At 54.2% G+C, this 27,917-nt stretch overlaps 1 protein-coding gene across 1 annotated transcript; it reads right to left on the reverse strand.

The window, feature by feature from the left end:
• Positions 1-982: 982 nt before the first annotated feature.
• Positions 983-27,917, reverse strand: ESPL1 (extra spindle pole bodies like 1, separase). Its single transcript, XM_026660689.2, has 31 exons — positions 27,821-27,917; positions 27,415-27,507; positions 25,886-27,001; positions 24,898-25,002; positions 23,725-23,845; positions 21,937-22,073; positions 21,390-21,583; positions 19,979-20,221; positions 19,083-19,227; positions 18,351-18,495; positions 17,729-17,868; positions 16,606-16,740; positions 15,835-15,954; positions 14,536-14,707; positions 13,404-13,532; positions 12,594-12,750; positions 12,142-12,251; positions 10,291-11,441; positions 8,388-8,814; positions 7,521-7,691; positions 6,801-7,014; positions 5,874-6,061; positions 5,237-5,364; positions 5,030-5,152; positions 4,654-4,809; positions 4,162-4,332; positions 3,975-4,079; positions 3,078-3,193; positions 2,754-2,837; positions 2,046-2,210; positions 983-1,592 (listed from the first exon to the last, which is right to left on the reverse strand). The coding sequence occupies exons 2-31, from the start codon at positions 27,493-27,495 to the stop codon at positions 1,391-1,393; spliced, it is 6,651 nt and encodes a 2,216-aa protein (XP_026516474.1). The 5' UTR covers positions 27,496-27,507; positions 27,821-27,917; the 3' UTR covers positions 983-1,390.

Raw genomic sequence — 27,917 nt, forward strand, 5'->3', positions numbered from 1 at the left:
TAAGTTGTTCTGTCCAATGCAGACCCCCTACCAGCACATGGGGCATAGGAAGATGGCCCTTTGATGGGGGGGGGGGGGCAACAGTGCCATCTAACCTTCCAAGTAATCACTGCCTCAATTTACCCAGAAGCGATTGGTCTAGATCAGAGATGGGCAAACTACGGCCCACGGGCCACATCCGGCCTGCGGGACCCTCCTGCCTGGCCCAAGCTCCCAGCCCAGGAGGCTAGCCCCCGGCCCCTCCCCTGCTGTTCCCCCACCCCCGCAGCCTCAGCTCACAGTGCTGCCGGCGCAATGCTCTGGGCAGCAGGGCTGCGAGCTCTTGCCAGGCAGCGCAGCTGCAGAGCCATACCCTGACCCGGTGCTCTGTGCTGCGTGGTGGCGTGGCTGGCTCCAGCCGGGCAGCACGGCTGCCTCTCCTGGTGCTCTGGGTGGCGCAGCTGTAGCACCGCCAGCCATCCGTGCTCCAGGCAGTGCGGTAAGGGAGCACAGGGTGGTGGTCAGGGGGCGGGGCGGTCAGAGGGCAGGGAACGGGGGGTTGATTGGGGCAGGGGTTCTGAGGGTGCAGTCAGGAAGGAGAGGGGGGTTGGATGGGGCAGGGGTTCTGGGGGCCGTCAGGGGGCGAGAAGCGGGGGGGGAGGGACTTGGGGTGGGAGTCAGATAGGGGGCAGGGACCAGGCCACCCCTGGCTGTTTGGGGAGGCACAGCCTTCCCTAACCGGTCCTCCATACAAATTTCAGAAACCTGATGTGGCCCTCAGGCCAAAAAGTTTGCCCGCCCCTGGTCTAGAGGGTGGTTCAAGGTACACACTCCAGCCTAGGCAGAAGTCAGAGTGGCATTGCCCAAAAAGGAAAGCCTAGCAGAGACGGTAACAGGGTTAGAAGTGGGGGAGTGGATTGTCCTCTCACCCCGAGGACCCAGGAAATCCATATGGTCCAAGTCTATGGCTCCACCAGCTTTATTATAGTTGTACAAACATTAGATATTCAGCAAGCATTTGCAATATAAAAACTCAGATTTATTTTAATTAAAATAAGTTATATTCATAGAGATTTAACAATTTACATGTATACGATTCTTCCCCCAGACCAGCCACTCTGCAAGTCACTGCAGCTGTTTAAAACGTGCCACAGTGAAGCTAAAAAATATCCATCCATGAGTCCTTATGAGAAGCCACCCAGGGGCCTTCCGCCGAGAGTCAGACAGACAAGGCTGAAGCCAGTGCCTGAGTGCAAGGCACTTTCAGAGAAGCTGTGGTCCAGAGGAAAAAGTTTGGCTAGGAGGCAGTTTTCAGGTCAAGTGTTTCATACAAGAGCCTGGAGGGATGAGGTGCTGGATCCCTTTCATGATCCAAGTCCCATGACCCCCGGGAGCCCAGTGAGCAGGGGCCTCACTGCAGAGACACGGGTAAGCCATAGGCTATGGGGGCTGCGCCGATGAGGTATTTGAGTTTGGGGGCCTGGCGGGACTGGGCGACATGCTGGAGGAGAGGAGCGCCTGACCCTGCCTTCAGCCAGCTCTGGAGGAGCGCCTCCATATAGCGGTCGATGTCTCGGTCAGTCACGTCCCAGAGGTTTCCCAACACCAGGGGGCTGCAAAGGGAACAGACAGACACTTGTCTCCCCTCCAGCAGACACAGGGTTCTAGCCAGTACCTTAACCCAGCACAGCCCCAACCCCCTCCCACTATTAATTAGATCTATTTGAGAAAGTGTGTATAGCTTGGACTGGCATCAGGCAAGTACCAGAGCCATAGAGCTCTGCCTGTGTTGGCATCAGGCTTCCCCGCAGAGCTGAACGCTGTGGCTGGGATTTGAGACGACGTTTTATGGCCATTAGCATTTGAAGCTCTATGGGCTAAGCCAGGGGTGACCAGACCTCATGCTTAAAGGCACAGACAGAGCCTCTAAATGGGTCAGGAAGGAAACCTACAACCCTGGCATCTCCCTTCCTCTAAAGCAGGATGGGGCGGGCATGGGCCAGTGGGTTGATAGTAGCCAGAGCACAGATTTCCCACACTCGAGATCTCATCCCCGGCAGACTCACCATCCCGCCATGATGTACTTGAGGATGATACCAGTTCCCTCCAGGTTGCCGCGGACAGCCAGGGCGGCGCTGCTGCAGCCGAAGAGCAGGGCCACAGCATGGCAGTCCAACTTTAGGATTGATGGTCCATCCAGGAAGCGGGCACCGGCTCCATGCCCAGCGTAGCTAAGGCAGAGTTTGTGGGTGAGCTCACAGCACTGCAGGGGGACTTGGTGACAGCTTATGGGTGGCTGCAGCTATCTTGGGGTCACTGCTCCCTGGCCTCCAATGAGACTGATTTACAGGGCAAATGCTCTGCACTTCCATGGACTGATCCGATAACCCTGCCATTGTTGCCCCCAGCTCCCCAATGCTTGAATCTAATTGCACTCCCATCCCTGAGCAGCGGAAACTTCTATCTCCCCAGGATTGTTACACGTTGGTCTTTATGCGCAGGAAAGAGCCACCTGCTACGGACCTGACGATTATGGAAATGTGCACTTAGCATCCTGTAGAGAGGGATCTCCTAGCAAGGCAAGTATCCTCACTGTACAGGAACGAGAAGGGGAGGTAGCTTGTCCAAGGTCACACCCCAAGTCAGGCAGAGAGCTGAGAATAGAACCCAGGAGTCCGAGCTGCCCATCTTCTATGGAGATATGGTCAGTCCTGCTCATCAACGCCGCCCACCCTCAGACACTGGTGCCGGCATGAGCCAGCGAGACTACTTACACATAGAGATCACGCTGCGTGAGAGCCGACTGCATCTGCTCCTGGCTTGGGACTTCTCCTGTCACCCCCATCCAGCTGGGTTCGCTGTGAGACAACACTGGGTGAGAACAGAGCGGAACACCCACCACTCCCACAATGAAGGGCAAACCCCAATGGCATTGCTCAGCAGCGCCCCCTATGGCTACAGGCAGGAGGTCTCGACGGGACACATCTCCCTCTCTGCTGAGGGAGGCAGATTACAGCCAAGCCACGCCGGGCGACAGGCAACCACACCCTGCAGAACCCCTCCCCCATGGGCACGTCGGGGCAGGGAGATGCACCCACCTCTCAAACCAGGCTCGGAAGCGCTCCTCCGTCCCAGGCAGGTTGTCGTGTGGGTTGAGGACGTAGAAGGCACTGCTGGGATTCACCCCGCAGGTGAGGATGGACCCTCGCCGATACTGAAACGAGGACACAAGACGTGTTGCTCCCGCCCTTAAGTGCAGCATCCTGTAGAGCCACTGGCACTGGCGGAGATCTAGGTGGGCAGCCACAATCCCACTGGGAGCTATGGGTGCTGGGCACCACCCAGTCCAGCCATGTGAACTGAGTCCATGCTACAGCTAGGGAAGCCCCTGGCTGGCCTGCGGGATCATCCCACCCAGCACTTGGAGCCTGCCCCATCACACCCATTTGCCAGGCTAGGGGTGCTCAGAGCCCCTCCAGCTAGCAGGGAGGAGGGACAGCACTTCTTGGCTGACCCTTTCAAGCTCAGGCCACATTTAGACTACCCGCCGGATCGGCAGGTAGTAATCGATCTATCGGGGATCGATTTAGCGCATCTCGTCTAGATGCGATAAATCGATCCCCGAATCGACGCCCTTACTCCACCTCAGCAGGAGGACTACGCAGCGTTGACGGGAGAGCCGTGGCGGTTGACTTGCCGCCGTGAGGACGGCCAGGTAAGTCGAACTAAGATACTTTGACTTCAGCTACACGAATAGCGTAGCTGAAGTTGCGTATCTTAGATCGATTCCCCCCCCCCAGTGTAGACCAGCCCTCAGTGTCACTTGAGCGGGTCATGCAGGGGGAAGTGGGTTTTCTTCCCCCACCAAAGGAAGGGCCCAGCTGATCTGAGAGCATGGGAGCTACCTACCGGCCTAGCTCTCACACAGGCAGGGGAATCCTTCCCCAAGGCCCAGCAGAGCCTTCCCAGAACAGCCCCCCCACCCCTCAACTTACCCTCTGAGCAAGGTTGTAGCTGAGCAGGAAGCGCAGGGAGGGTAACCGGGTCACTGGCAGGGTTCTCAGGCACGGGATGTTCTCCCAGGGCAGCTTCTGCAGGTGCTAGAGAGGAGAGGAGGAGGAGTTATCTGGAGAGGCAGAGGCTAGGCTGGCAAGGGCACGCTTCGGGGAGAGGACCACTAACCTTGTCCAGCACAAGAACCAGGTGACCACTTGTCTGCCCGCTGTGGGATCTCCACTTGTCCACCGCCTCCTGCAGGAAGGCCCGGGCGGCATCTGGCTGTGCTGGGCACAGCCCGGACGCCAGGCACTGCACATCTTGAGGGGTGAGGAGGTGAGAGCTGTTCAACACGAGCTGAGGGAAGAGGGGAAGATTGAGGCACGAGTGACTGTGCCAGTGTCCCCACGCAGGGGCCAGCAAGGTGATGGGCACAGCAAATCCCCATCCATGCCCCAGGGGAATGGCTTCAACTGAAAAGCCTCCCCCATGTGGGTACAAGGGACTTCCTAACCCCATGAGAGCACATGAGGGACCTGGCTCCCTTCCTACCACAGTCACAGCATCAGCTCAGCAGCCTAAAGCTAGGCCAATCCACATCTATCCCGCCCAGGTTCAGCCAAAAGCCCGGTCATGCTAGGGGATTCTCAGCTGGTTCTCCCAGGACCACCCCCTCACCTTCAGCAGTGCTGGATCTGAATTTTCCCAGCCGCATTCTCCGAGATGTTCCTGCAGGCTGGAGGCCTCCTTGGCCACACCAGAGTCCTGGCTGGCCGGCAGCAAGGCTCCCTTCCAGCAGCTCAGCACCTCCTTCTCCAGGGTCTCGGTCAGGACCTGCAGAAGGGAAGAGGGAGTCTAAAGCCCTTGGGCACTGAAGAACTAGCCAGCAAGGGCAACCACTGGCCCCCTCAGTGGAAAGGCCAAGGGCTGGCCTGTGAGGAGGGAGCTCCCCCTCTTGCCCCTTAGGGCCAGGGGAGGCATGTTGGCAGAGTGGGGTGAAGACCCAAATCTCCAGCTTGGCTGAGTCAGCCCCTGTTGCCACATCCCCACCCACCTTCATCCTCCTGTCCAGCTCCGTCCGGCCCAGCCACCAGTCCCTCTTGTCCGTGCAGCTGCTGTATTCCTTCTGCTCCTTCTGGATGGCGTCGAACTCGCCAAGCACCGAGCTCAGGGGCGCCTGCAAGAGACACAGCACCATGACCCCTGCCCTGAGCTCACATAGTTGCCGCTGCCCAGGTGCCCCATCGACCCTGCCCCTCACCTTGCTCTGCGCCGTTGGGATGTGGATGGTCACCGGGGTGCTGTCCTTCTCCAGCCGCGTTAGCAGCAAGGTGTCCCCAAGGGTGCCGGGCTGAAGGCTCACCAGGGTCAGCAGGCACACGGTTACACCTGGGATGAGCACAGCAATGGAGCAGTTAGGGGAGGCAATCAACGAGCCGAACCCAGCTAAGAGCCCTTCTTTGGTGTCAGAGGATACATTCTGAATCCCCCGCAGTGGAAGGGAGTAGGCAGCCTGCAGGAGAGCCCCGCCTGTGCTGTGGCATGGACAGAGAACAGTGCAAGCCTCCCACATGCCAACAGCCCTGCCCCTCCAGGGGGAGGAGGAGATTTTGGTTCCCCAGGTCCTTTCACTCCTTGTTTGGGGCCTCAGGTTGCAAACTAGGTCCCCCAGCTGGGATGGCTGTTTGCCATAGGGACGCCTGCCCACTAGGAACTGGACCAAGGACAACTCATTTAGCAAAGGCGCTGCTCTATGGCCATGTGGTGTAACATTCAGCCACCACAGACCCAGCTGGGTCCAGACCGGGCACCTAGCCGCGAGATGCCCTTTCCCAGAGGGAAAGCCAAAAGCCGCCCGCTACCGCCAGCTGAAGGGGACCCTCCCTCCCAGCACATACCGCTGGGGATTTTTCGCAGCTGCTCCCTGAAGCTCTCGGTCTCCCACTGGCCCAGCCCTGCCGAGCTGAATTCAAACAAGCTCTGAAGCTGCAAGAGGTGCTGGAGCTGCAAATCGGCGTCCCCTCCCTGCAGGGTGAGCTCCAGCAGCTGGTCAGCAACGTCGGCCGCTGACTTTTTCTTCATTTTGCTGGAGATGGAAGCAGCGTGCAGGGAGGGTCAGTACAGCAGAGACCCACAGAACCCAGAAAGGAGAGGGGCAGAGAAGGGGGGGCAGGTTCAGAAAGGCTGTTCTGAACCTAGGGTTATGGAACAGGCAAGTCCCCATAGCAGCGAGCAGAGCGCCAGGCTGTGGAATCCAGGAAGTGAAATCAACTGGTCTAGTTCCAGCGCCTCAAAACGAGTGACGCAGGAGGCTACAGGGCAGCAGCAAAGAAGGGAGCGAGAGCTCTGAGTGAGGAGCGTTTAAACTAGGATGAGTGTCCTGATAGTGCTTCTTCTAGTTTGATGTTACCACTCTCACAGTAGCTTCCATCTCAGGAGCTCCTGAGGATTATTAAGCTCCCCCGAGCTAGGCATTATCCCCACGTTATAGATGGGGTGAGCAGCCTACGGTCTTCTGGCAGCACCAGGAGTGGTGGGGCAGAGCTGGCTCCCAGCTTGGTCAATCAGCCCCCAGCCCATCTTCCCTTCCCACCTCCAATTCAGTGTTAACCAAGTTATTTTGCCTGTTCTCACTTTCGGAGGCTTTGTACAGCTCACGGACAGTTTTAACGCGGTCTCATCTTGTGGCAGTGGGTTCCACAGGCTTGTTATGCCCCATGTAAACAGAGGATATAAAGGCAGCCTTTGCAGGCAGGGAAGCAGTGGATCTAGAAGGGTTTCCCTTTACTGTATGAACCCGCCAGCCGAGGGCGGGCAGCTCTTACTAGAGTCTCCTGTGAACGTTGCTCATCAGCTGATGGCGGACAGTGATAGAGACGGACTCTGAAACCAGGTAGGCAGTAGTGATGGGGTCCCGACTGCCGATGCACAGTGCCAAGAGCCGGCAGAGCTGGCAGTAGAGGGTGCCTGGAGGGCAGTGGCTGATGGCCTGGAAGGCAGCTTTCAGGGAGTTGCTGACAGAGTCCAGAGAGGACACACCTGGAACAGTCAGAGCACATAACCCTGTTGTCAGACAGGGCGCGACAAGAGCGTCTTCATTCGGCCCTCCCTCCCGCCCAGCGCGAAGGTGGAGATCAGAACAGAGGGGAGCAGGTGGGGTGTGAAGGGTTGAGTGGATTGGAAGGGGGTTGTAGTGGCAGCGAGCATGAGGCAGATTTGGGGAGCTGGCAGGCGGGGTGGAGTGGGAGTGCCTCAGCTGTCCCAGGGAAGGGTGGAGGCAACCTCCAGCAGGATTAGCTGCTGAAGTATTATAGCAGAGACAGGAGGACTGCCAGTGCCCGATCCAAGCCCACCACGCTGCTATTGTGGCTTGTTGGAATGACGGGGTTAAGGACAGACCAGGCACAGAGTGCAACTATACAACGGTCCCTGGATTCCCACAGGAGCTCACCTCTCTGTCCCCTGCCACAAGGCCCTGATGTTTCAGTGAGGAGGGGAAGCAACAAAGGGAGACCCAGGTATTGTGGGGTTCCTAGGGCACTTACTGACAGCGGCGGCCAGGGAGGAGGAGAGCGCCTGCAGGTTGAAGGGGTTGTGGCTGCCTTTCCTCTCTGCCACCAGGAAGTTCTCCTCCAGATCAGCACTGGCATCTCGCCGGAGAACCTCGTGCTCCCCTTCGACACCGTCCTGCCCGTAGGCAAAGAGCCTCTTCCTCCCTGCAGACAAGAGCAGACACTTCCCTCAGACCTCGCCAGGACACCAGGGCTCTGGCTTCCATCGGGGTCTGCTCAAGCCCAGGCTCTGCAGACAGGACTTGGAAAGATACGCTTCTGTAGGAGAAGTTGGATCCAGAACGTGGCAGGATTCAGTTCTCCTTTGTCCCAATACTGAACAAGAGCAGCATCTTCAGATCCACCCTGCCCCATCCACTTCCTCAGCTCAGCTCTCCCACTTGCCTCTGCTGTCTAACCCCCGGAGGCTTCCCTATCCATTTCAGAACCCAGCTCCACAGGCCTCCCCTTATCTGCAAGACCCTATGGGCTCACACCAGCCAACCAGGACACATGGCTAGAGAGCGTCCAGAGTGCTTTCACTCCACTCCTGGGAGCAAGGCCAGTCTTACAGACAGAGGATACAACAGTGAAGGGACTTGCAGCTGCAAACCAAGGGCAAGTCAAGGTTAGACCTTGGGGGCCTCCCAAATCTGGGCTCAGACCAGATTTTAGCAAGCGCTGTCTCCTTTGCCTCTATTCTCAGTCTGAGACCTCCCTGGTTTCTATGCCCCTTGATCTAACATGATCCAGAATACAGCTTGCCCAAGACATGTTACACAGGACAAAGCTGTCTAGTAGTCAAGCCCTCCCTGCTGACTCCCCCACCCCTTTCTGGATAGGCCAGAAAGCCAGGCCTACCTGGGGCTGGCTCTTCCTCATCAGATCCTCGCAAGACCTCAAAGCTGATCTCAAATCCCTCTTCCGTCACCTCCTCTTCCTTGATGGTTCTTAGGAGCTCCCCTTCCTCCTCCTGCCCCTGCCCAGAGGGGCCTCTCTGGGCTGCCCCCTCCTTTTCTTCTTGCCCAGCAGCTTTCCTGTTGCCTGCTCGTGTTCTCCGGGGCTTGGCTTTGCTGCTCTGGGGGCAGTTATCCAAAGAGCTGACTTGGGCCCCCTCTGCGTCAGCAACCAAGGCCTTTGGCCGTGAAGCCTTCCTGCCATAGGCCGAAGCCCGTGTTGTCTTGTGGCTGGCAGGCCCTGGCTCTTTGTGAGCAGCCAGCCCCTTGTTCTCTGGCCCCTGGGCTGCTGCAGTGGGATCCTCCACATCACTGTCATCGCTGAAGACCACCTGGGAACAGGGAGACACAATCAGTTTTCTCCAGGGTGGATCCCAGCTCCTTGCTCTCCAGTCTAGACTACCCCCTCTGGGCAGTGCCCAGAATGCATGTGGAGAGAGATTTATCAAGCCCTTCTTGGCACCAGGATGGGACTGCAGGGAACGGCCATTTTTTTAAGCAGGGGATGAGTAGCCCTGGAATCTGAAGGCCTGAGTTTCTCTCCAACACCAGCAGCACCAACTTCAGCTTCTCCTCCACTCTAGCCCAAGCTCTGGGCCTTGCCCAAGGGGAGTAGGAGCAAGAGGACAACCCCTGTATGCAGTTGATGACATTCTCGGCTGAGAGGTCTAGGAGGACTGACATCCCCATTAGAACTGGCTTTTGTCGCCCAACTCTGCTCACAAGCCTGGCTCTTAGACACTAGTGGTTTCCAGTCCTTACAGAACTGGGCCAACTAACCTAAAAGTGAAAGGCGACAAAGCGTCCTGTGGCACCTTAGAGACAAACAGAAGTATTGGAGCATTGTTGGCATATTGTGGGGCCATGCGGGTGCCCATAGCGGGGCCACTGGTCTGGAGGTAAATATGGTCACCAAATTCGAAATAATTGTGCGTGACGATAAAGTCACAGAGCTCAGCAACCAGTTGTGCTGTGGCATCATCAGGGATACTGTTCCTGACAGCTTGTATTCCATCTGCCTGTGGGATGTTTGTGTAGACAGCCTCCACATCCATGGTGGCTAGGATGGTGCCTATAGTCTATAAGGTGCCACAGGACTCTTGCTTTTTACAGATCCAGACTAACACGGCTACCCTTCTGATACTAAAAATGAAAGGCTCCGTGCATCTTGTGAGCCAACAGGAGTCTCAGGGGCATCTTACGCACCAGACACAGCGGAGAACTAGCAATGGAAGGGTTAGCAGCCTGCAAGTCTGGATGAGTCTCCACCTGGCCTTGGGACAATTTCAGCTTTGGGGGTACTATTAACCCTTTCAGTCCCTGCAAAGAGGTGGTAAGACCAGAGTCCTCATGAAGGGATCAGGTTCCTGGGGCAGAGGATGGCCAGCTGCTCGTATTTGTCTCATGTAGCTAGCAGCAGGGGGGTGTAATAGAGCAAAGGGAGACCCAAGTTAGGTTGGATTACTGAAGAATTCTGCAAAAGTGAGCTGGGTCAGGCTGCAGCCTGGTCTTCCCCAGGGAAGGAGTACAAGCCCCATCGCCAGGGACACGGCAGAACTAGCCAGGACAATGCCCTAGAGAGAGCAATCCGCACTGATCAGAGGAGTGGGAGAGGGGACAGATGGAGTGGACACCACCCAGTAGGCCATCTCTCTATCCCAAGTGATCAGAAGCTGTTCGGATCTGACCAGCAGGTGGTGCTCTGGAAGTTGCCCAGGCACAATGTTGTCCCTGGACCCCCCCTGCCCCAATATACCTTCTGCCCCAAAGATACCATCCATCAATGAGTGCTGCGCCCACCCACTTACCTTCAGGCGAGATCTGACTCTCTTGGAGGCTTTGGGAGCCTTCAGCAGCTGGGACTTTGTCCCTGGAGGGGAGGACTCATTGAACACCATGAACGGAGCCTTGGGGCCAGGGGTTGGCTTAGTGTGCGAACGACCCTTGGTGGGAGGGAAGGATTTCTGCACTGGGGTGCAGGGGTCCATCACAGGTCTAATAACGATCGGGGGCACCTCTCCATCTGAGTCGCCCAGGACAAAGACATCGCTGGACTTTATCAAAGGCAGGGGTTTGACTCCCGGGCCTCTCTTGGCTTTGGGTTTTGGGCCAGAGGCTGCCACTGGAATCTTCTTGCTTTTACTCTTCAGGGGCAGATTCTCCTCTCTCTTGATTGCCTTGGCCACTGCTGATCCTTTGGTCTCAGAGGAGGGAGTTGGGGGTTTCCATGCCCAGGCGCTGGAGAAGATGTGGGCCATGCAGCCGTTGTGCTTGGAGACCAGGCTGTAGATGGTAGCCACAGCTTTGGTGAGCAGCAGGCTGGCTTTGTGGTACTCCAGACCTGGCAGGCAGGACACTCTGGAAGACAGGAATGTCAGGCCAGCCTCCAGGAGCTCCCATAGTCTTTTCTCTGGCCGGTGGCCACCCATGCTTTGAGCAGCCACGGTGGCATAGATGTTGGCAACCAGATCGTCCAGCAACCCAAGCACGGATCGGTCCCGAACAGCAGCCTTCTTGCCATTGTGCTGGGATGCCTCCTGCACCATGGTGGAGAAGCGTGAGGTCATGACTGTACAGCGCTCCAGACTAGCCTGGAGGAGACCTAACCCTTCTGCTCTGTTCCCTGATGCCAGCTCCCACTGGGCATAGGAGACCGCCCAGTGGAGGCAGACGGCCGAGAGGGTCACGTCAGAGCAGAGGGAGCAGGAGCACAGGGTGGAGTGGCTCAGGAAGTTCAAACATCTCTTTTTCTTGGGTTTCAGCACTGGGGAGGTGGTCAGGACATTCTCCTTCTCCTGCCTGCTCACTGTGTCCACAAACTCAAGCGACGGGCCCTTCAGGAAGCCGTCCTCTTCCCTGGCAGGCTCGGCACTGGGGCCTTGGCGCTTGCTACCCTTGGACCTGCCCTTCTTGGGTTTGATCTTCACTTCGCTTTTCTGCTTCTCTTTCGTTTCAAAGTCTGGAGGTGGAGGAGAGGGAGTGTGGTTAGTTATTTGAGTGTCGCCACTTGTGGTCAACCTGTGCTGTGCTATGCTATACTTAACGCACGGTAGACTCAAGACAATCCATTATTACTGTCCTTTGTAGGAGGCCTTTTCCCCCCTCAATAGGACAGAATGCTTCCCACCACCACCACCCCGCCCTAGGAAGGAGAAAGTAGTTACGCAGCCTCAAGACACAATACTGATCTTGGGTTGTAGAGTCAGACTTGTAACCATGGGACCCCCCAAAAAATTTAGTTTTATTCCTGTATTAACATTTTCTCTCTCTTTCGAGAAGCAGCTACTAGACACACTCCTTTACTGGCCAGTGGGCATCACTCTCAGCGAGCTAAACTTGAGACTTGGCACTCATAATTGCAAAGCAAATCAAGACCTCCCCCTACCTCCAGCCCCTCTGCTTCATGGACCTCAGGATGTTCTCAGTTGTGTCATTAAAACTATTGTAAGAGACACCCTGCAGAGCAGGAAAAGCAGAACCCTGGTATGTGTAGAGCCTTCTCTACCCCTCACCATCCGCCTCTGAAGCGCGATCTGTACGGTCACTGCCACCAATGGACAATGCCACGGGAAGAGCTGGTCGCATTTCCTTCTCAGGGGGCATAAAGTCCTCTTCCCCTCCCCGCTTCTCTCCTTTAAATCAGAAGGAAAAAACCTCACCAGTGCCAGATTCTAGCAGGAACAGGGCTTGTTGGAGGTCTGAGTGACACAGCTCCAGCTCACTTCGCTGCAGCTCCAGCTTGGCCTTCAAGACCAGAAACCCAGCACACCTAGGAAGAGAAACCCCATCAACAACCTGGATCCCATGAGGTAAGATGGCAGCTTGATTAGCAGTCCATGAAGACCAAATTTTCTCTAGGGAATGATCAGCAAACCCCACCACCAAGGCTGCTTCCTGCTCTGGCAGCAGCTTGGACAAGACCCAACACCTGGCCTCCCCATCTGTGATGGAGGAAGTTGTCCCCTAGGGCTGGCCTGAAAGCAGAGCTGAACAGCTCCCAGAAACATGGAGTTCCTTCACAGGCATTGAGACACAACACTGATGGAGTTGCTTCACGTTGAGATAGGCATGCTGTGCCCCGTGAAGGAGTCTTTCCCAGTGAGCCCCTTACCACCGAATGGCCTGCAGCTTCATGGTGAGTTTGAGGGCTTCCAAGCAGAAGGCTTTAGCTTCACACACCATCTCCACTTGGCTGAAGAGGGCAATGAGCTTCTCCGAGCAGACCAGCATGTCAGCCAGCACCTGCCATTTCTGCAGGAGATTTTCCCCTGCATGAGAAGAGAACAGGTGAACAGGGATCCTCTTTTGCACTGTACCTACAAAGTTAAGGGGAAGCCACTTAGTAATTAACGTCTACAAGACACTGCTCTACTCCAGACCATTAACATCATCCAGCGCTTTGCTGGAGAGGCTAGTCAGGGTAGGTCACACGGGAGTTTATGCTCCAATGTAAAGTCATTCTAGTCGATATTGAAGGGACTGGATCAGCAGGCAACCAGCCAGATACCATGGTGGCAGGCTCTGTATCCCTAGCACAACAGCTAGAATTCCCTCAACTCAGTGTTCACTGTTTTTTTGCCCCCTGCCCCTTTAGTGCTCTCTGTGGACACTTGATCATGGAAGCTAGACTGTTGTATATGGAGGCTTAAGACTTCCTTAGTTCTATGAGGAGACACTAGGCCTGCTGACATCAAGGATGAAGTTAGATTAAAATAGGAAGATATGTTTCCATCCACGCAAAACCAGATCAGCCTGAAGTTCTCCACACGGCAGCTAATCCCTGCGCAGACTTCAAAGAGCACAATTTGGAGAACCAGCCTCTTCATTTCCTTCTATGCACAAAAGCAAGATCCGGTTAAGACAACCAAGTCCTCTTAGTCAGGGCTGTTAACGATACTGTCTATGCACGTACGCAGCTTACCGTGATCCACAAACTGAGTTTCTGTGACAGTTTTAGGAGAGGAAAGCAAGTCACCGCCCATCAGGAGAAGGAGGATGCTGCGGAAGAGTTTGTGAGCATCAGCAAGAGCAGTCTCAGGGGTCTTCCATCCTGTACAAGGGAGCGTATGAACATTAGCACCATCTGCCTACCCATGCAGACAGCAGTTAATTCCCCCAGTGCCATTAACAGCAGCGTGCTTGGCATGACTCCAGTTATTTGCAGAAACTCCAGCAGAACTTATAAAGCATGCAGATTCCAGCATTCGCTCTCTGCCCATCTCAATTGGAAGGGTGGTGTCACAAGACAGGGAGATCAAAGCAGGCAGCCCTCAGCCAAGTGAGGGACATTTTTAGGAAGTGGAGCATCTGCAATGAAACTCAGATAGAAGTTACTTGGACCACTGCTCTCCTATTCCAGGTCACATGCTGATCCCCAGCCTGGGTCAGGAAACAATCCCTCTCCCTGTCTAGCTTTATACAACGAAGTATGCTATGGGAGCGCTATACCGCGAATCGATTTGGCATTGGTTGCCATTGCAGAGGGACACAGGACTAGATCCACCATTGGTACATTAGAGTCCATGCTCTCAGAGCTCTGGAGGACCGCCCCAGATTGGTAGGCTGCTCTGCTTCTGCCCGCACAGGAGGGGTGGAGAAAAGCATTTGCCACATTTGTGGTAAGACAGGTAGAAGGTGCCCAAGTTTAGCATGTCACTAACATTGTGGGCCAGGTGGTCATCACTGGCAGGCCAAGAGAAAGTCAGATCTAGGTATCTGTGAACGCCCAAGCCACCCTACAGTCTTCCAAGGTAGCATATGCCACCCAGTATATGCCCACAACCCCACTGCCATCAGAATACACCTCTACCCCGATATAACGCTAACCGATATAACACGAGTTCGGATATAACACGGTAAAGCAGTGCTCCAGGGGGGCAGGATTGCGCACTCCGGTGGATCAAAGCAAGTTCGATATAACGCAGTTTCACCTACAATGTGGTAAAATTTTTTGGCCCCCCGAGGGCAGCGTTGTATTGAGGTAGAGGTGTATCTCCCATGCTGCTGAGACACTCTGGACTGCAGTCAGGGTTTTGCCATGTCGCCATGCTCACCTTGAGCCCAGAGCTGTTGCCTGAGCTCAGGCGAAAGGCTGGTTGAAGGAAGGTTGAGATAAACTGCCATCAACTGGAGGACATGGGCTCGGAGCAGGTACCAAACCTTTGAGATCTTCTGCAGGGCTGGGTGTTGGAGGACCTCTAGCAACAGAGTGAGGCCTTCTTCAACCTGTATGTGATAGAGATGAGGACTGAGGGTACAGTGACCTGAAAAACAGGTGTCCATATGAACCAAGACCTATCAATTCAGCCTTACAGCTTGATTCAATTTGCTGTAGTCCATGGAACAGACTAGAGGGGAAGACTAGAAATGTAAGGGAGAAGTTTCAAGAACAACAAGGTCATTGAAACTATCACTTCTTTCACCCCTTTTGAGGAGGGGATTTCCTCCATGCAAGATCTGTTGACTGAGACACTGCAGAATGGGTTTAAGATCCCGCTAGTCAGGAACACTATGGAAAAACCTCAGACTGGCAGGGGCAGTGTGCAAGGCATTTACACTGCCTCTGCTCACCTTTGCCTGGAAAGGGCAAATCCAGAAATCGCCACCTGGCACCTCCCCCCAGGAGCATGTAAGCTAACAGCCTGGCTTGAAGAGGACTCATTGCTCTAAGTCCTCTCACAGCTGAGCAGAAAGGTTTCCATGCTGGCATCCGATCTTCAAAGTTTCCTTTCCTAGTGGTGCCAGGATGGGCTTTGACTCAAATCCTAAACAAGGTGGATATTGGGCAAATCAAAAGTTTTCTAACAAACATGTAAGGGTTTCAACTAAATGGAGCTTTTCATAAAAAGGAATATCTGCATTCCATGGGGAATTTTGCTTTTTTGTCAAAGACATTTTCTGCCTGAAAACTGAAATATGTCAATTCTGAAATGTCACTGAGGCACTTCATGCTTTTACTTTCTTCTATTGACCAGACTCCATCTCCTATGATGCTCCAGGGCCATGTGACTACCATGCACAGGAGGGATGGAGAGGGGAGGTGCATCGTGATGGTGCATCATGGGAGATGAGTCCAACCAAGGAGCCCAGTCTATAGAACTCAAGGTACCCAGACTACATGTCCCAGGAGGCATAGCAGCTGTATTTCAGAATCAAACTATTACAGCCCCCCCCCCCCCCCCCCCCCCAAAAAAAAAAAAGCAGAATTTTCTGTGGGTGGGGGAAAGCCCCATTTTCCAACTAGCTCTAGTAGATCCATATTTAAAGGTCACATTAGTGATTTCTGCAGAGCTGAAGCTTGATAAACAAAGGGACTGGAAAGTAACAGGAGCTACATCTCAAAGGGTTGTTACCTTATGGTTTGCACAGCACAGCTGGCTATGGAGTATAAGGCACGTTTGCTTCAGCAGCAGATAGGAGTCACTGCTGCAGTCAGCCTTTTGCAAGCAGGACTCTGCTTCTTCCAGGAAGATCTGAAAGGAGATAAGCCAAATGAAGCATGCGCAGTCCAGGGATTGCCACAGAGCGATCGCTGAATTCATCTCAACCACGGTCATGTTAAAATCTTAAGAGGCACAAAGCACCACAAAAGCTGGAAGATTAGGCTCACGTTAGAAACCAACTCCTCCACTGAACTCCCATGTACTGGGCAGCTAGCTTTTCTTCACCTCCCCTTCACAATCCTAGAAGACAGCAACACTACACAGAAAAGCTGAAAGTCAGACCTACCCAGTGTACGACTCTCCAGGCTTGACAGTTCAAACCACGGAAGTTAGGTCAAGTGTCCCCACCCTAGCAGAGAATGGCACCATCGGTCTGTGTGTCAGTGGCTCCCAAACTCCTTTCCGCCAACAACCCTTTTGGAGTCTGCCTAATTGTTCCAAACCCCTTTCATTTCCAGTAGTACTGGAACAAACCCCGCCAGCGTGACCTCTCATGCATGGTGTGTGACGGACGCCATTGAGAACAAAACGCCATCCTCCATGCAGCAAGAGTGCTAGAATGCTCTTCTGACCTGGCTCTGGCTCAAAGGGCTCACATAAGCCCAGACAGACCCCACCTCGGGAACCACTGCTATAAAAGTCACCTTTTTACCACCACCACACCCCACCCCTGATACTTACCTTGGCCTCACTGGGACTCTCCAGCAGAAACAGTAGTTTAGTCACTTGACACAAGGCGCTGGCTGTCCCAAGCCAGTCACCAAGGGCTTGGGAGAGGGTTCTGATCAGGAGATAGCTTTCCATGGACTGCAGCGGCTGTGGGACAAGGAAAACCAATACACCCCATCTCTATAGAGGCTCATCCTAGACAAGCCACACATACACCTCTACCCTGACATAACGCGACCCAATATAACGTGGTAAAGCAGTGCTCCGGGGGGGGGGGGGGGGGGGGGAAGGGGACAGGGAACAAACACTCCTACAGCAATGAGGGCTGTGCAAGCACCCAAATAGAGAGGGGACCACAGGAAGCCACAGTGGAAGAGATTAGGACTGTTTAAAGAAGAGACAAGAGCTACATACGAACAGGGATTGTTATAGAGGTCAACCAGGAGGCTCCTATTGACCCTCACAATGAGATTAGAAAAGGCGACACAGGAAACTGACATCATATAATTAGCCTGTGAACTCCCTGCCGCAAGGTACCAAAGACAAGATTTTAATTGGCTTCACGAGCTGAATGTTTATATGAGCGCACACACACACACACACACACACGTTATAGTAGATAAAAGTGTAAGGATATAAATCCTCATGCTTCAGGGCATAAGCCAACAGCCAAGGGTCAGGAATGAAACCCCCATGGCCAAGTACTGAAGAGATTTCCATAATGGTGTGACACCTTCCGCAGAAACATATGGAACAGGCTACTGTTGAGATAGGATACCCAACTATACAGCCCAATAGGAAGTGCTGCTGTAGGTCAGGCTATGGTCCTAATCTAGGGAGGAAGAAGGATCAACAGAAGCTGATCACTGATCATGTCAGGGAGCACCAAGTGCTGGGGCTGCAATGCCCACAAGCCACCCCTTGGCTAGAGCAGCACAGGCCCTTGATTAAAACGTGAAGGGTCACATAAGACAACACACTGGCTCACTTTTAGCCACTGGGTCAGATACAGATAACTTTAGTGTGGGTAGCTACAGAGATGACCTATGGTTAGTACTAGTGTGAACCCTCTCAATGCCACAAGGCTAGGATGAAGCCACCTCCCCAGCCCATCAGAGCCCAAGGCTCCAAATACCTTTGCCATCATTCTGTAGAGTGCTGCCATGATGTGCAGGGAGACCACGGTCTGCTCGACACTGCGCACTGCTGGGACTCCCTTCTTGGCCAGGAGCTTCTTCCACAAGGCAAGGGCATCATCCAGGCACTTGGCCTGTGCTAAAAACCAAGGCATGTAGCGGTCACTTAGCCACCAGGGGTCTGATCCATCTCCTCCAGGGCCAGAGCATCAGACATGGATAAAAATCCACTTCTATAGCAGCAGTGACCCAAACGGTTCTTGAGAGAAGGCAGAGGGAATGATTCAATGACCCCCACCACACGCAAGCAGGGGTGTTGTAGGTTTGCAAGGGACAGTATCCAGACAGGCCCAATGTGCTCAACTAAACGCTGGAGAGACCACCAATCCCACACCCACTGCAGCGGCAGAATTCTGGGATACATTCCCATCGCTCCCAATGGGAGCATCCCCCACCCTCGCACCCTGGAAGATTCCATGGGAGACCCCGTGTGCCTCATCCCCACCTCAGGGATTTTCTTTCCTGGGCCCAATGGATCGGTTTAACCCAGACCAGAAGAGTTAGGCATTGCTCCAAGATACTGTTGGCATTTAATTGTCCCACCTCAAAGAGGGTCCTCACCAGAATCTGCCACCAGGTTGAAGGAGATGCCGTTGTACAGGAACTTGTCATCTTGGAGCTTGTCTTCATAATTGAGGTCATTGGGTTCAAAATCCTCCAGGTTCTTGTGCCCCTGGTCTCCGGCTCTCTGGTCCCTCTCAATGCTCTGCAGCAGGTTGAGAGAAGCCAAGGCAGTTACAGCACATTGTTGATGGGACGTCTGATAGGAGGAGAGTTTGTCTCTGCTCCAGCACCATTGGGTTTTCACCCCTTGAGGGAAGGCAGCCAGTCTGATGGGCCAGGCACAGCGAAAGCTCCCAAAGACAGCATCCCAGAAAACTGCACGGGCACTTCCCCGTCCTTCCTGCTCAGCCATTTCACTGCTTCAGGTGCTGGTGCTTTGCAGCCATTCTCTACAGGCGGGCCACTGACGTTCTACTAGAAAGACACCTGGTATATCCAGTTTAAACCAGGCATAGCTGGGCACACATGGTGCCCATCACCTCTCACTGTGGCGATCAGGCAGTTGGAGAGCTTTTCATTGGCCCCATTGATACCAGGGCTGCCCCTGGCCACAACTCCCCAAAGACAGCACCATGACTGCTGTGCCGCAGCCTCTCACCTACCCTTGCCACCCAGAACCCTGTCCTCACCCCACTACAATGCCGAGGTGGCTCCAGAGCTTAGACCTCCCATGTGGCAGTGAGGTTTGATCAGAATCACCAGCATCACACTGCTGCTGTCGCCACCTACCTCCTGCATTTTGGATTCGAGGGTGCAGATGTAGAGCCAGAGCAAGGCCTGTGCTTTGTCATCCAGGAGCTGCTCCTGGTTCTCAGCATTAACAGGTACAGAGTCCAACAGTCGCAGGGCCTCCCGTACGGAGTCCAGGGAGGAGCTGCAGGAGAGGAGACTGGTTATAAGCCAGACTAACAGTATCTCACCCCCAAGGATCTCACAGTACTTCACAAAAAGGTGGGAAAATATCATCCCCATTTTAGAGAAGGGAAATGGGCAGAGGTCAGCAATTAAGCGACAGAGCTGGGTACAGAACCCAGGTCTCCCATATTCCAGTCCCTTTTCTCACCACTATCATCTCAGAGAGACCTTCAGTCCCCAGGGCTATCGTCTGGCACCAAGAGATTCAAACCGGGGAAGAGGAGTCATGTGAGGCCAAACCCCACAATAGTTCACACGAGGGGCAGCCCAACAGTCCTGTAGCCTTAGCACCTCTAGTCTTCTAGAGGAACTCCATGGAACGCCCCTGTAGGGCAGCAGAACATGAACCTCCCAGATGGTAGGCACAATAGAAAAGACATGGCCCCTTTCATTCAGTAGCTCTCCTATAGGGACCATTAGTGTAACAGAGACATCTCCTGCCCTGCACGTGCCTGGAGCAATCCCCAGTGCTTACAGGGTGCCAGGTTGCAAGGGGCTGGAGACCTGGAAACAACATTTGTAAGACACAAGCCGGGTCACTAAGGGGCCCCCATGTTTTCAGTACTGCTGGGGAACCCCCACAACTGGCGGCTTTCCCCATGTGGCTGCCTCCTGGAGGAAGGGCGGCCAATCAGAACCGCTGCAGGAAGCGGGTAGCAGAGGAACAGGCAGATGGGAGGGTGATGAGGCCCACCCCACCCGCCACTCACCAGGCCGTCTGCTCCGTGTAGTCGTGATAACACAGCACCTGGGCCAGCTCCACCAGGTTCACCGCCCGCTCGTGCTCTCGGCCGCTCTCCTCTGAGCAGATCTCCAGCAGGTCGCAGATCACGTTGAAGCGCTCCTGCCCCGTGTCGGCCCGTGTAGCCTTGTAGGCTTTCAGTTCTTCAGAGAGCACTGACACCAGGGTCCCTACATCCAGGCCATGCCCCTCCAAGCCCTCCTTCAGAGTCCTACAGCAAACATGCAGGTCAGACAGGAGCAGCACTTGGAGGTGGGCCACTCAAAATGGCTGCTAGGGCTCCAGATAGCCCCACCCCTAGCTGTGCACTACAGCACAGACGCAGCTTTCTAGCCAAGGTAGCATTTCTTCTGGCAAGCGTCGGGTTAGTCTTTAGGTATTTCAGTAGCTTTGATCATTAGTAGGGCCCTACCAAATTCACGGCCATGAAAAGTGCATCACAGACCAGGAAATCTGGTCTTGTGTGTGCTTTTACCCTATACTATACAGATTTCATTGGCGAGACCAGTGTTTCTCATATGGGGGGGCCTGACCCAAAAGAGTTGTAGGGGGCGCAAGGTTATTTTAGGGGGGTCACAGTATTGCCACCCTTAGTTCTGCACTGCCTTCAGAGCTGGGCGGCCAGAGAGCAGCAGGTGTTGGCTGGGCACCCAGCTCTGAGGGCAGCACCACCAGCAGCAGTGCAGAAGTAAGTGTGGCAATATCATCCCATGCCATCCTTACTTCTGCGCTGCTGCCTTCAGAGCTGAGCCACCAGAGAGTGGTGGCTGCTGGCCAAGGGCCCAGCTCTGCAGAAGTAAGGGTGGCAATACCATCCCATGCCATCCTTACTTCTGTGCTGCTGCTGGCGGCGGCTTTGCCTTCAGAGCTGGGCTCCCGGCCAGCAGCCACCGCTTTCCAGCTGCCCAGCTCTGAAGGCAGCGCCGCCGCCAGCAGCAGTGCAGAAGTACCGCAATCCCACCACAATAACCTTGTGACCCCCCCAACTCCTTTTTGGGTCAGGACCCCTAGTATTACAACTCCATGAAATTTCAGATTTAAATAGCTGAAATCATGAAATTAGTGACTTTAAAAATCCTATGGCCGTGAAATTGACCAAAACGGACTGTGAATTTGGTAGGGCCCTAATCATTAGTTACACAGCTGTGTCTCTGCTAGGATAGTGACCAGGTTGTGTGTGACAACCGATCTGTCTTGGGGTACTGAGAGAAATATCCCTCCATTTTACAGATAAGGAAACGGAGGTAGAGAGCAGTCTGGCCACAAGATGAGTGGCCAAACCAGGATAGACCCCAGGAATCTGGACTCCCAGTCCCATGCTCCATGAAATGACAGGCCAAAAGAACTGCTCCCACCCCCGATTTCAGCCCCTTCCTTACTTTAGTCTCAAGTCTTCATCTCCATTTTTTGTTGCGTCCATTTTGACTCTGACCCAGAGCAACACTGGCTCTGCCATCTGCTCCGTGATCTTGCTATGCAGCGCGGCCAGCCAGAGTGCCACAGACTCAAGGCCCTTCTCAAACCTGCACAGCTTCCTGTAGCTTTCCACCTGCAGCTTAAAGCATTTGTGCAACTGCAGAGAGAAAGAGAGCGTGACTCGAAGGAGCAGTTTGGAATAGGATGAACGAGATTCACTTCCACCTAACCCCTGCAACGAGGCACCATCAGCAAAAGCTTCCCCGTTTCCTGGGCCCTCGAGGCCCAAGCCCCACGTTGCAGCCCCCATCCTGGTGGAGGGCCTGTCAGGACTCCACATCAGCTAGAGGACAGAGAGGAAGTGCCTTACATCTCCTGACACTCAGGGCCGGAGTATGTTGCCTTCATGGAAGTCTGGTTCCTATAGCCCAGGGACTCAAGCGCATGGCTCCCTTACACCAGACCCCCAAGTCCCCAGTGAGCTACCCAGAATCTTAGACGGCTACTCACCCTTTCTGTGGACATCTCTGGATATTTACCGGACTCTGCCATCCCCAGCTTCCGGCAGAACACCTCAGTCACTGAGCTGGCCTCCACATACAGCTTCTGGCTGTAGAAGCCATAGGCCAGCTTGAATGCACATGAGGCTGCCACAGCAAACAAAAGCATGAATATTAAAGGCTGCCTCACTACAAGATTACACTACTCTCCGCTCCCCTATGGAGGATAGGGGCCCACCGCCCTCATTCTGAAAGCCTTGTTACCAATACCCTTGCAAGAGAATGTATGGCAAAGAGCTTGTATGGAGAGATCTGGATTTTCCAGTAGAGCATCAAGAATCTCACTGGCCTAGTGCCAGCCATGTGTAATCACTTACACTGTCCCCGATACTCCGGCAAGGCGAGCATGTCATGGAGGCACCATATTTGGTCTCAAAAGGAAGGGTTTGCCTTGGGCACCTTCTGTTAGAGAGCTAAGGTTGCAAACTCCCCACAGCCATCCCATCGGAAGAAAGCATCAGTCTACAGAGGAAGTGTAAACACTGATGGGAGGAGACCCACCAGTCAGTACCAAACTGGTGCATCCAAATCTCCTCACTTACCCAGGTGCCACTCCACTGACTTCAGCTGAATTGCTGGAGATTTGCACAAGTGACAGGATGAGGCCCCAGGAGTTGAGTTAAGGTAGGAGACCATCCCCTCTAGACTAGAAGGGCTGTATAAAAGCCTCCAGCCTCACGTCACCATTCTGGGGCCCCTCTCCCCCCATTCCCGTTTGACCATCCCCCTAATCCTAGGACTTGCAATGTGCAAGGCATGGATATCGATTCCTCCAATGGATACTGGATACCAGTAACACCCCAGCCCCTTCAATCCCAGGGTGGGCTTTGTGAGGCCCACACTCTCTGATCCTTCACTGCTCTTTGGGCCACAAGATGCTCAGTCATTTCCCTGCAGTGCAGATTTAAGGAAGAGGATAAGTGGGAAGAGTCAGATGCAGAAGCAGGACAAGCACTGCCTGGGACTGAGTCAGGGGGAAGAGGAGGAAGGTCTAGTGGCAGGTGATTTGAACAGAACAGTTGATAGGGATACGGAGGTGGGAGGAAAAGGATGGCTCACGGGGTCTAGGAAGAACATTTTCTTTGGGGTCTCATCAGGAAAGACAGTGCAGTGGAGCCACTGCTCTCTAGTAGCAGTGATTACCAGGACAAACAGGAGCCAAGAAGCAGAACTTCGGAGGGGCTTGGGGCAAGAGACAGGAGTAGCAGCATCAATCATGATGCTCTTGTTCCCTTCACATGGGAGTCTTAGCACCATCAAGTGGCAAGACTTTGCAATACCACATTCCGTAGTTCGCTCCAGTCCAGCAGCAGCGCGGTTACTCTGGGAAGGACTTTGTAATCCAAAGAACCAGGGCTATCTGGTCACAAGCCACGCCTGTTCCAGCTACTACAGGTTAGAGCTTTTGCAGGATAGGGAGGAGCACCAGAGCGATAGCAATGCTTCCCTGCCTAGAAGGGAAAGGTCTCAGCCAGATCTGGCAGAGGGATCTCAGTGGAGGAAGCGGTCAGTTTCTCTTCCTGGCAGCCCTGTGGTGCTTAGGATATTTGTGGGGCGTTAGTGAATGTTGCAACTTTTTTCACGCTGAGTTTTGTTTTGCATTCAGGGTAACGGACCAGATCTTCGCGCAGAGCAGCACAGAACAGTTAAACATTGGGGAGGCCATTCCCTCCCCACAGACAGTAAGCCTTGTAACCCACGATGGAGCGGGACCCTGCTCAGAGGCTCAGGGACTGACCTGTGACATCAAGGTATTCCACCTGGTCTTGTTCAGAGAGCCCCTCTAGTGCATCAAGCATCCAGGTAATGACACTTTGGCAAGAGCCCACCAGCTGCTCCAGTCCAGCCGCCCCTGCCACCTGTGGAAAGTCAGAGGTTTGGGGAGCAAGGGAGATGCAGCAGGAGTGCTAGGACATTTGAGCAGTTGCACAGGAAAGAAATAATCAGGGATTAAGAGCATGAAGCAGCATTCTTCCACTGCTGCACAGCCTTTATCTGCCAGCTATGCTCAGAGGGTCACCACCACACATGGAGTGGCTATTGCTGGTCAGCGCTATAGAGTGGCGATTGTGGTAACTGACTTGCCACGTACTGGTCTCTCAAAATACTGGTTAAAAGTCTGTCACCACATAGAAGAGGATCACCACCACCTAGCTCTTGCAGAATACGTCTCACCTGTAGATCTCACAGCACTTTACAAAAGGTAAATAGCTCCATTTTGTAGCAGGAAAAACTAAAGCACAGGGAGGCACAGTGACTTGCCCAAGGTCACCCAGCAAAGCGGTGACAGGAATTGCACCCAGGTCTCCTGAGTCCCAGTCCACTGCCCAAGCCACTAGGCCACTCTGATGGTGCAGCCCAGAGTCACTGGCTGAGGGTTTACAGGGAGTCAAGGGCACACTCAGGAACAGAATCCAGATTTCCCCAACACTAACCACGTGACCACACTTCCTTCATTTGGGTGGGAGCAGAAAGCAACTGGCAAGAGGGAACCCTGGAGTAATAAATGTAGTTTATGCTAATAGCAACCTGCAAGTACCATGGCTCCTAGAGGACATCTCCCGCTGACCTGCTGGCCATTCAGTGATGCTCTGTGGCACGTTCAGCCCAGTCTAATCTGAGACCTTCTAACAAAGGAAGGTTGCATAAGGCATCCATCCTATTGTTCTGGGGTAGGCTGGATGAGACACAGCAATTTCAGAGAGGGGGAGTGTTGCCATTACAGCACTCAGAGCCCTGCTGAGCCAGGACCTCAGTGAACCAGGCCCCACATGGGAGTCCAGTGGCCTCAAATTGGGACCAGTCCAGCAACGAGAAGCGTAATGGTTTTTTTGCACCCACGCTTCTTGGAGATCTCCCTTGCCCACTCCCAGTTCCTAGTGACATATGCTATTCCCTCCACTGCCAGTACCTGGGAACCCAGGAAGGCATCATATGCCACTGTGGTGTAGAGCTGCAGGCTGTGATAGTGTAGCTGTTTCACGGCTTGCTGCGGTTTCATGTTGTCAGGAGGAATCTGAAGAGGGAACACAAACATGCAATAGCCAGATCAGCATGGAGAACTCACGCTGGCAGCCCCAAGGAGCATCCGGACCAGCTCAGCACACATGGATCAGGCCCCATCGAAACAATACAAAAGGTTGCACGGTCATTTAATTGGCAGACAGATGAGCTACCAAACAGCAGCAGCAACTGGCTAGTATGTGGATGCAGGCCCACCGCACTCACCTGTGATGCATCCTTATTAGACCTCAGCTAGCTCACGGAGAAGGGAAGCTTGCATTTGTCAGCAGAACCCCTTTATCAGGTGGAGACACACCTGTGCACCCTGGCAGGTTAGATTTTGGAAGGCCACATGATTCCCAGACAGAGGAGACGACTAAACTGCAACTGGAGGTGTAATTTCCATCTTGGGGAGACCGACACGCGCTAGCTCGGATGGAGCTACCACATTAAAAACAGCGTTGCCGCAGGATGGGCAGCAGCAGACATTAGCAGCTCACGTACGTACTTCTTAGGGTCTCAGGTGGGATTGTGCTGAGGCAGCTTGGCTGTGGCTACACTGCTATTTTTAGGGCACTAGGTCGATCAAAGCTAGTGCAGGTACGTCTATCTGAGCTCAAACTTAAACCTCCGGCTGCAGCGTAGACTTACCCAGAGAGCACGCTTCCTTTCTGCAGTGCAAAGCTGGTGTACTGCAGAAGTGGCACCTCAGCCACATGCAATCCCCAGCCGAATGCCAGACTGGACTTTAGAGCCCTGGAGCGCGAAAGAGCCCAGCTGTCAAGGGCCTGATCCTTGGCTGCACTCCCAGGCTGTGTACAAAGCCCTGGCACAACCCTTTGTGTCTCAGGCCCCACCCCACCTAGGGGAAGCCCTAAATCACAAGCTTTACTCACGCTATCCAGCAGCCTACGGAGAAGCCAGGAATAACCCTCCATGAAAGTGGAAAGGCCAAGGATGTCCTCCAGGCTGAACAGCCTCCGCTTGCTCTTCTTCACGTACCCATTTAGGGAGGAGACAATGAACTGGCAGCTTTCACCCAGCACCCTGGGCAGGGGCTCGGGGACTCCAGCCGCACAGCTCAGAGCTGCAGCAGCTTGGGAGAGGGGCAGCCCAGCCTGACTCTCACCCAGTGCTAACACCTGGTTCAGCTGGACTCCGGCACGAAGGAGACCCAGAGCAGCAGCAAAGCCCCTCCTGATGTCACCAGCTCCTTCTAGGTAGCCCTGGGCTTGGTCTATCGCTTCTTTGCCTTCCCCAAAGCAGCTGCTCTTGCAGAGACGCCGGCATCGCTCCAAGGTGAGCTCGAACAGGCATAGGGACGGCTGCAGGGGCAAGGGCTCCCCTGCACTCCTCCTATCCAGTAGGGCTGCCATCAGGTGGCGAGCAAGCTGCTCGCTGAAGAAGCAGGCATCTTCTTTGCTCAGGGGGGTCCTTTGGGCCTCAAACATCACAGCAGCAGCTGCAGCTTGACGAGCGACTTGGGAGGTAAAGAACGGGGGCTCCAGGGGCAGCTGGGCTGAGCAGTCTTCCTCCAGAAAGACCAGAAAGCGCACGGCCTGCAGCCGGCCTGAAAGCACCACCCTGCTTTCCCTTGGTGCCTGGCCCGATTTAGCAAGGGCATCTACACCCTTCCACAGCACGCTAAAGCTGCTCTTGGCAATGGCCTCAAAGTCTTCAGCAGGCACCTCTGGGGGCCGGCACCTTGCCAGGTTGGCATAGAGCAGCTCAGCGAACCTTAAGCAGGCATCATAGGCTCCCTGGGTGGCAACGTTCCTCAGCAGGTGGTAGAGGATTTTCTCCAGGTAAAGGGGAACATGCTGGGGGCCGGCTGCTATATAACCCTGGCATGCCAGCTCAGCCAGGTCCAAGAGGCTTTCAAAGTGTGCCAGGCAGCTCCTGCCTAGTCCCAGCCAGTGGATGCAAGCCCGAAGGATTTTATCACACGCCGTGCTCTGCCAGGAGAGCTTGCTTGTGCTGGCTGGGTCTTCTGGGGCACAGGCAAGGCTTTCCTGAAAGGAAACAAGATGGTTAGTGCAACCGATACGCACCTTTTATCGGAGGATCTCAGAACATTTTCATATTAGGCCTCCCAGGACAATATTGGTCCTGTGCTTCAGCTGGAGAGTCTGGGGCACAGAAGGAAAGCAGCTTCCATGGAGAAGTCACACTGAGTCAGCAGTGGAGCTGGGGATAGCACCCATGAGTCCTGATCCCCCAGTCCCCTGCTGTGACCCCTAAACACTCCTACAACACGCCCCGTTCCTCAACTGTGCCATCCATGTACAACACCCCCTCTGTTTCTGGTAGTTAATGCCAAACTTTTTCCCTGCCCACACTTCTCACTAAGGGTCCGACCCAGAGAACAGCTAGATGTCCACTTCTCCCACAGAGAGGTTTCAGAGGTTTTCTCTTGCAGTCTCACCTTCAATTCCAACAGCAGTATCCGCGTCTCCTCCCAATTGCTGATTCGTGCCATAAAATCGGTTCCTTTTAGGCGCTTCATCCTACTTCTGGCCTGTAGCAAGGAAGAATGAACCATAATACTGGAGTAATTGGATGGCATTCTCTATAGGATCTAGTGATGCTTTCTGGCCTTGAACTCTGTGAGCCACTTAATTCTGTAAACGCAAGTGTGTGTAAAGACCCATTGCACAGAGAACCTCTCCAGGTCTCCTATGCTGGCCTTATGTGAGTGAAAACAATAAGTCCAACCCCGTTCTCTATACTCAGAGAGTATTATCCCTCACTGCCCTCCATCTTCCCACACCGCAGTACATAGCAAGCTAGATCAGAACTTCTGTAGTGTTGAATGACGATGCTCGTCTCACCAGGCCGTTTCATTGACACTGCCAAGTACCATCCTGCTCCCACCTCTCCACCATCACCCTAGTTCCCCTGGGACCCACTTACGAGTGGGCCCAGGGA

The sequence above is a fragment of the Terrapene carolina genome, unplaced genomic scaffold (assembly GCF_002925995.2).
Source record: "Terrapene carolina triunguis isolate 2854851 unplaced genomic scaffold, T_m_triunguis-2.0 Scaffold836, whole genome shotgun sequence".
In the NCBI taxonomy this organism is placed as follows: Eukaryota; Metazoa; Chordata; order Testudines; family Emydidae; genus Terrapene; species Terrapene triunguis.

Bases quoted from the DNA above. Each gene is read 5' to 3' on its own strand.
- ESPL1 (XM_026660689.2), bottom strand. From the start codon at position 27,495: ATGAAGCGCCTAAAAGGAACCGATTTTATGGCACGAATCAGCAATTGG. The intron at 15,955-16,605 runs GTAAGTATCAGG...ATCTCCTTTCAG, and splicing joins AGAGTCCCAGTGAGGCCAAG to ATCTTCCTGGAAGAAGCAGA. The intron at 4,333-4,653 runs GTGAGGGGGTGG...CTCTTCCCTCAG, and splicing joins CAGATCCAGCACTGCTGAAG to CTCGTGTTGAACAGCTCTCA.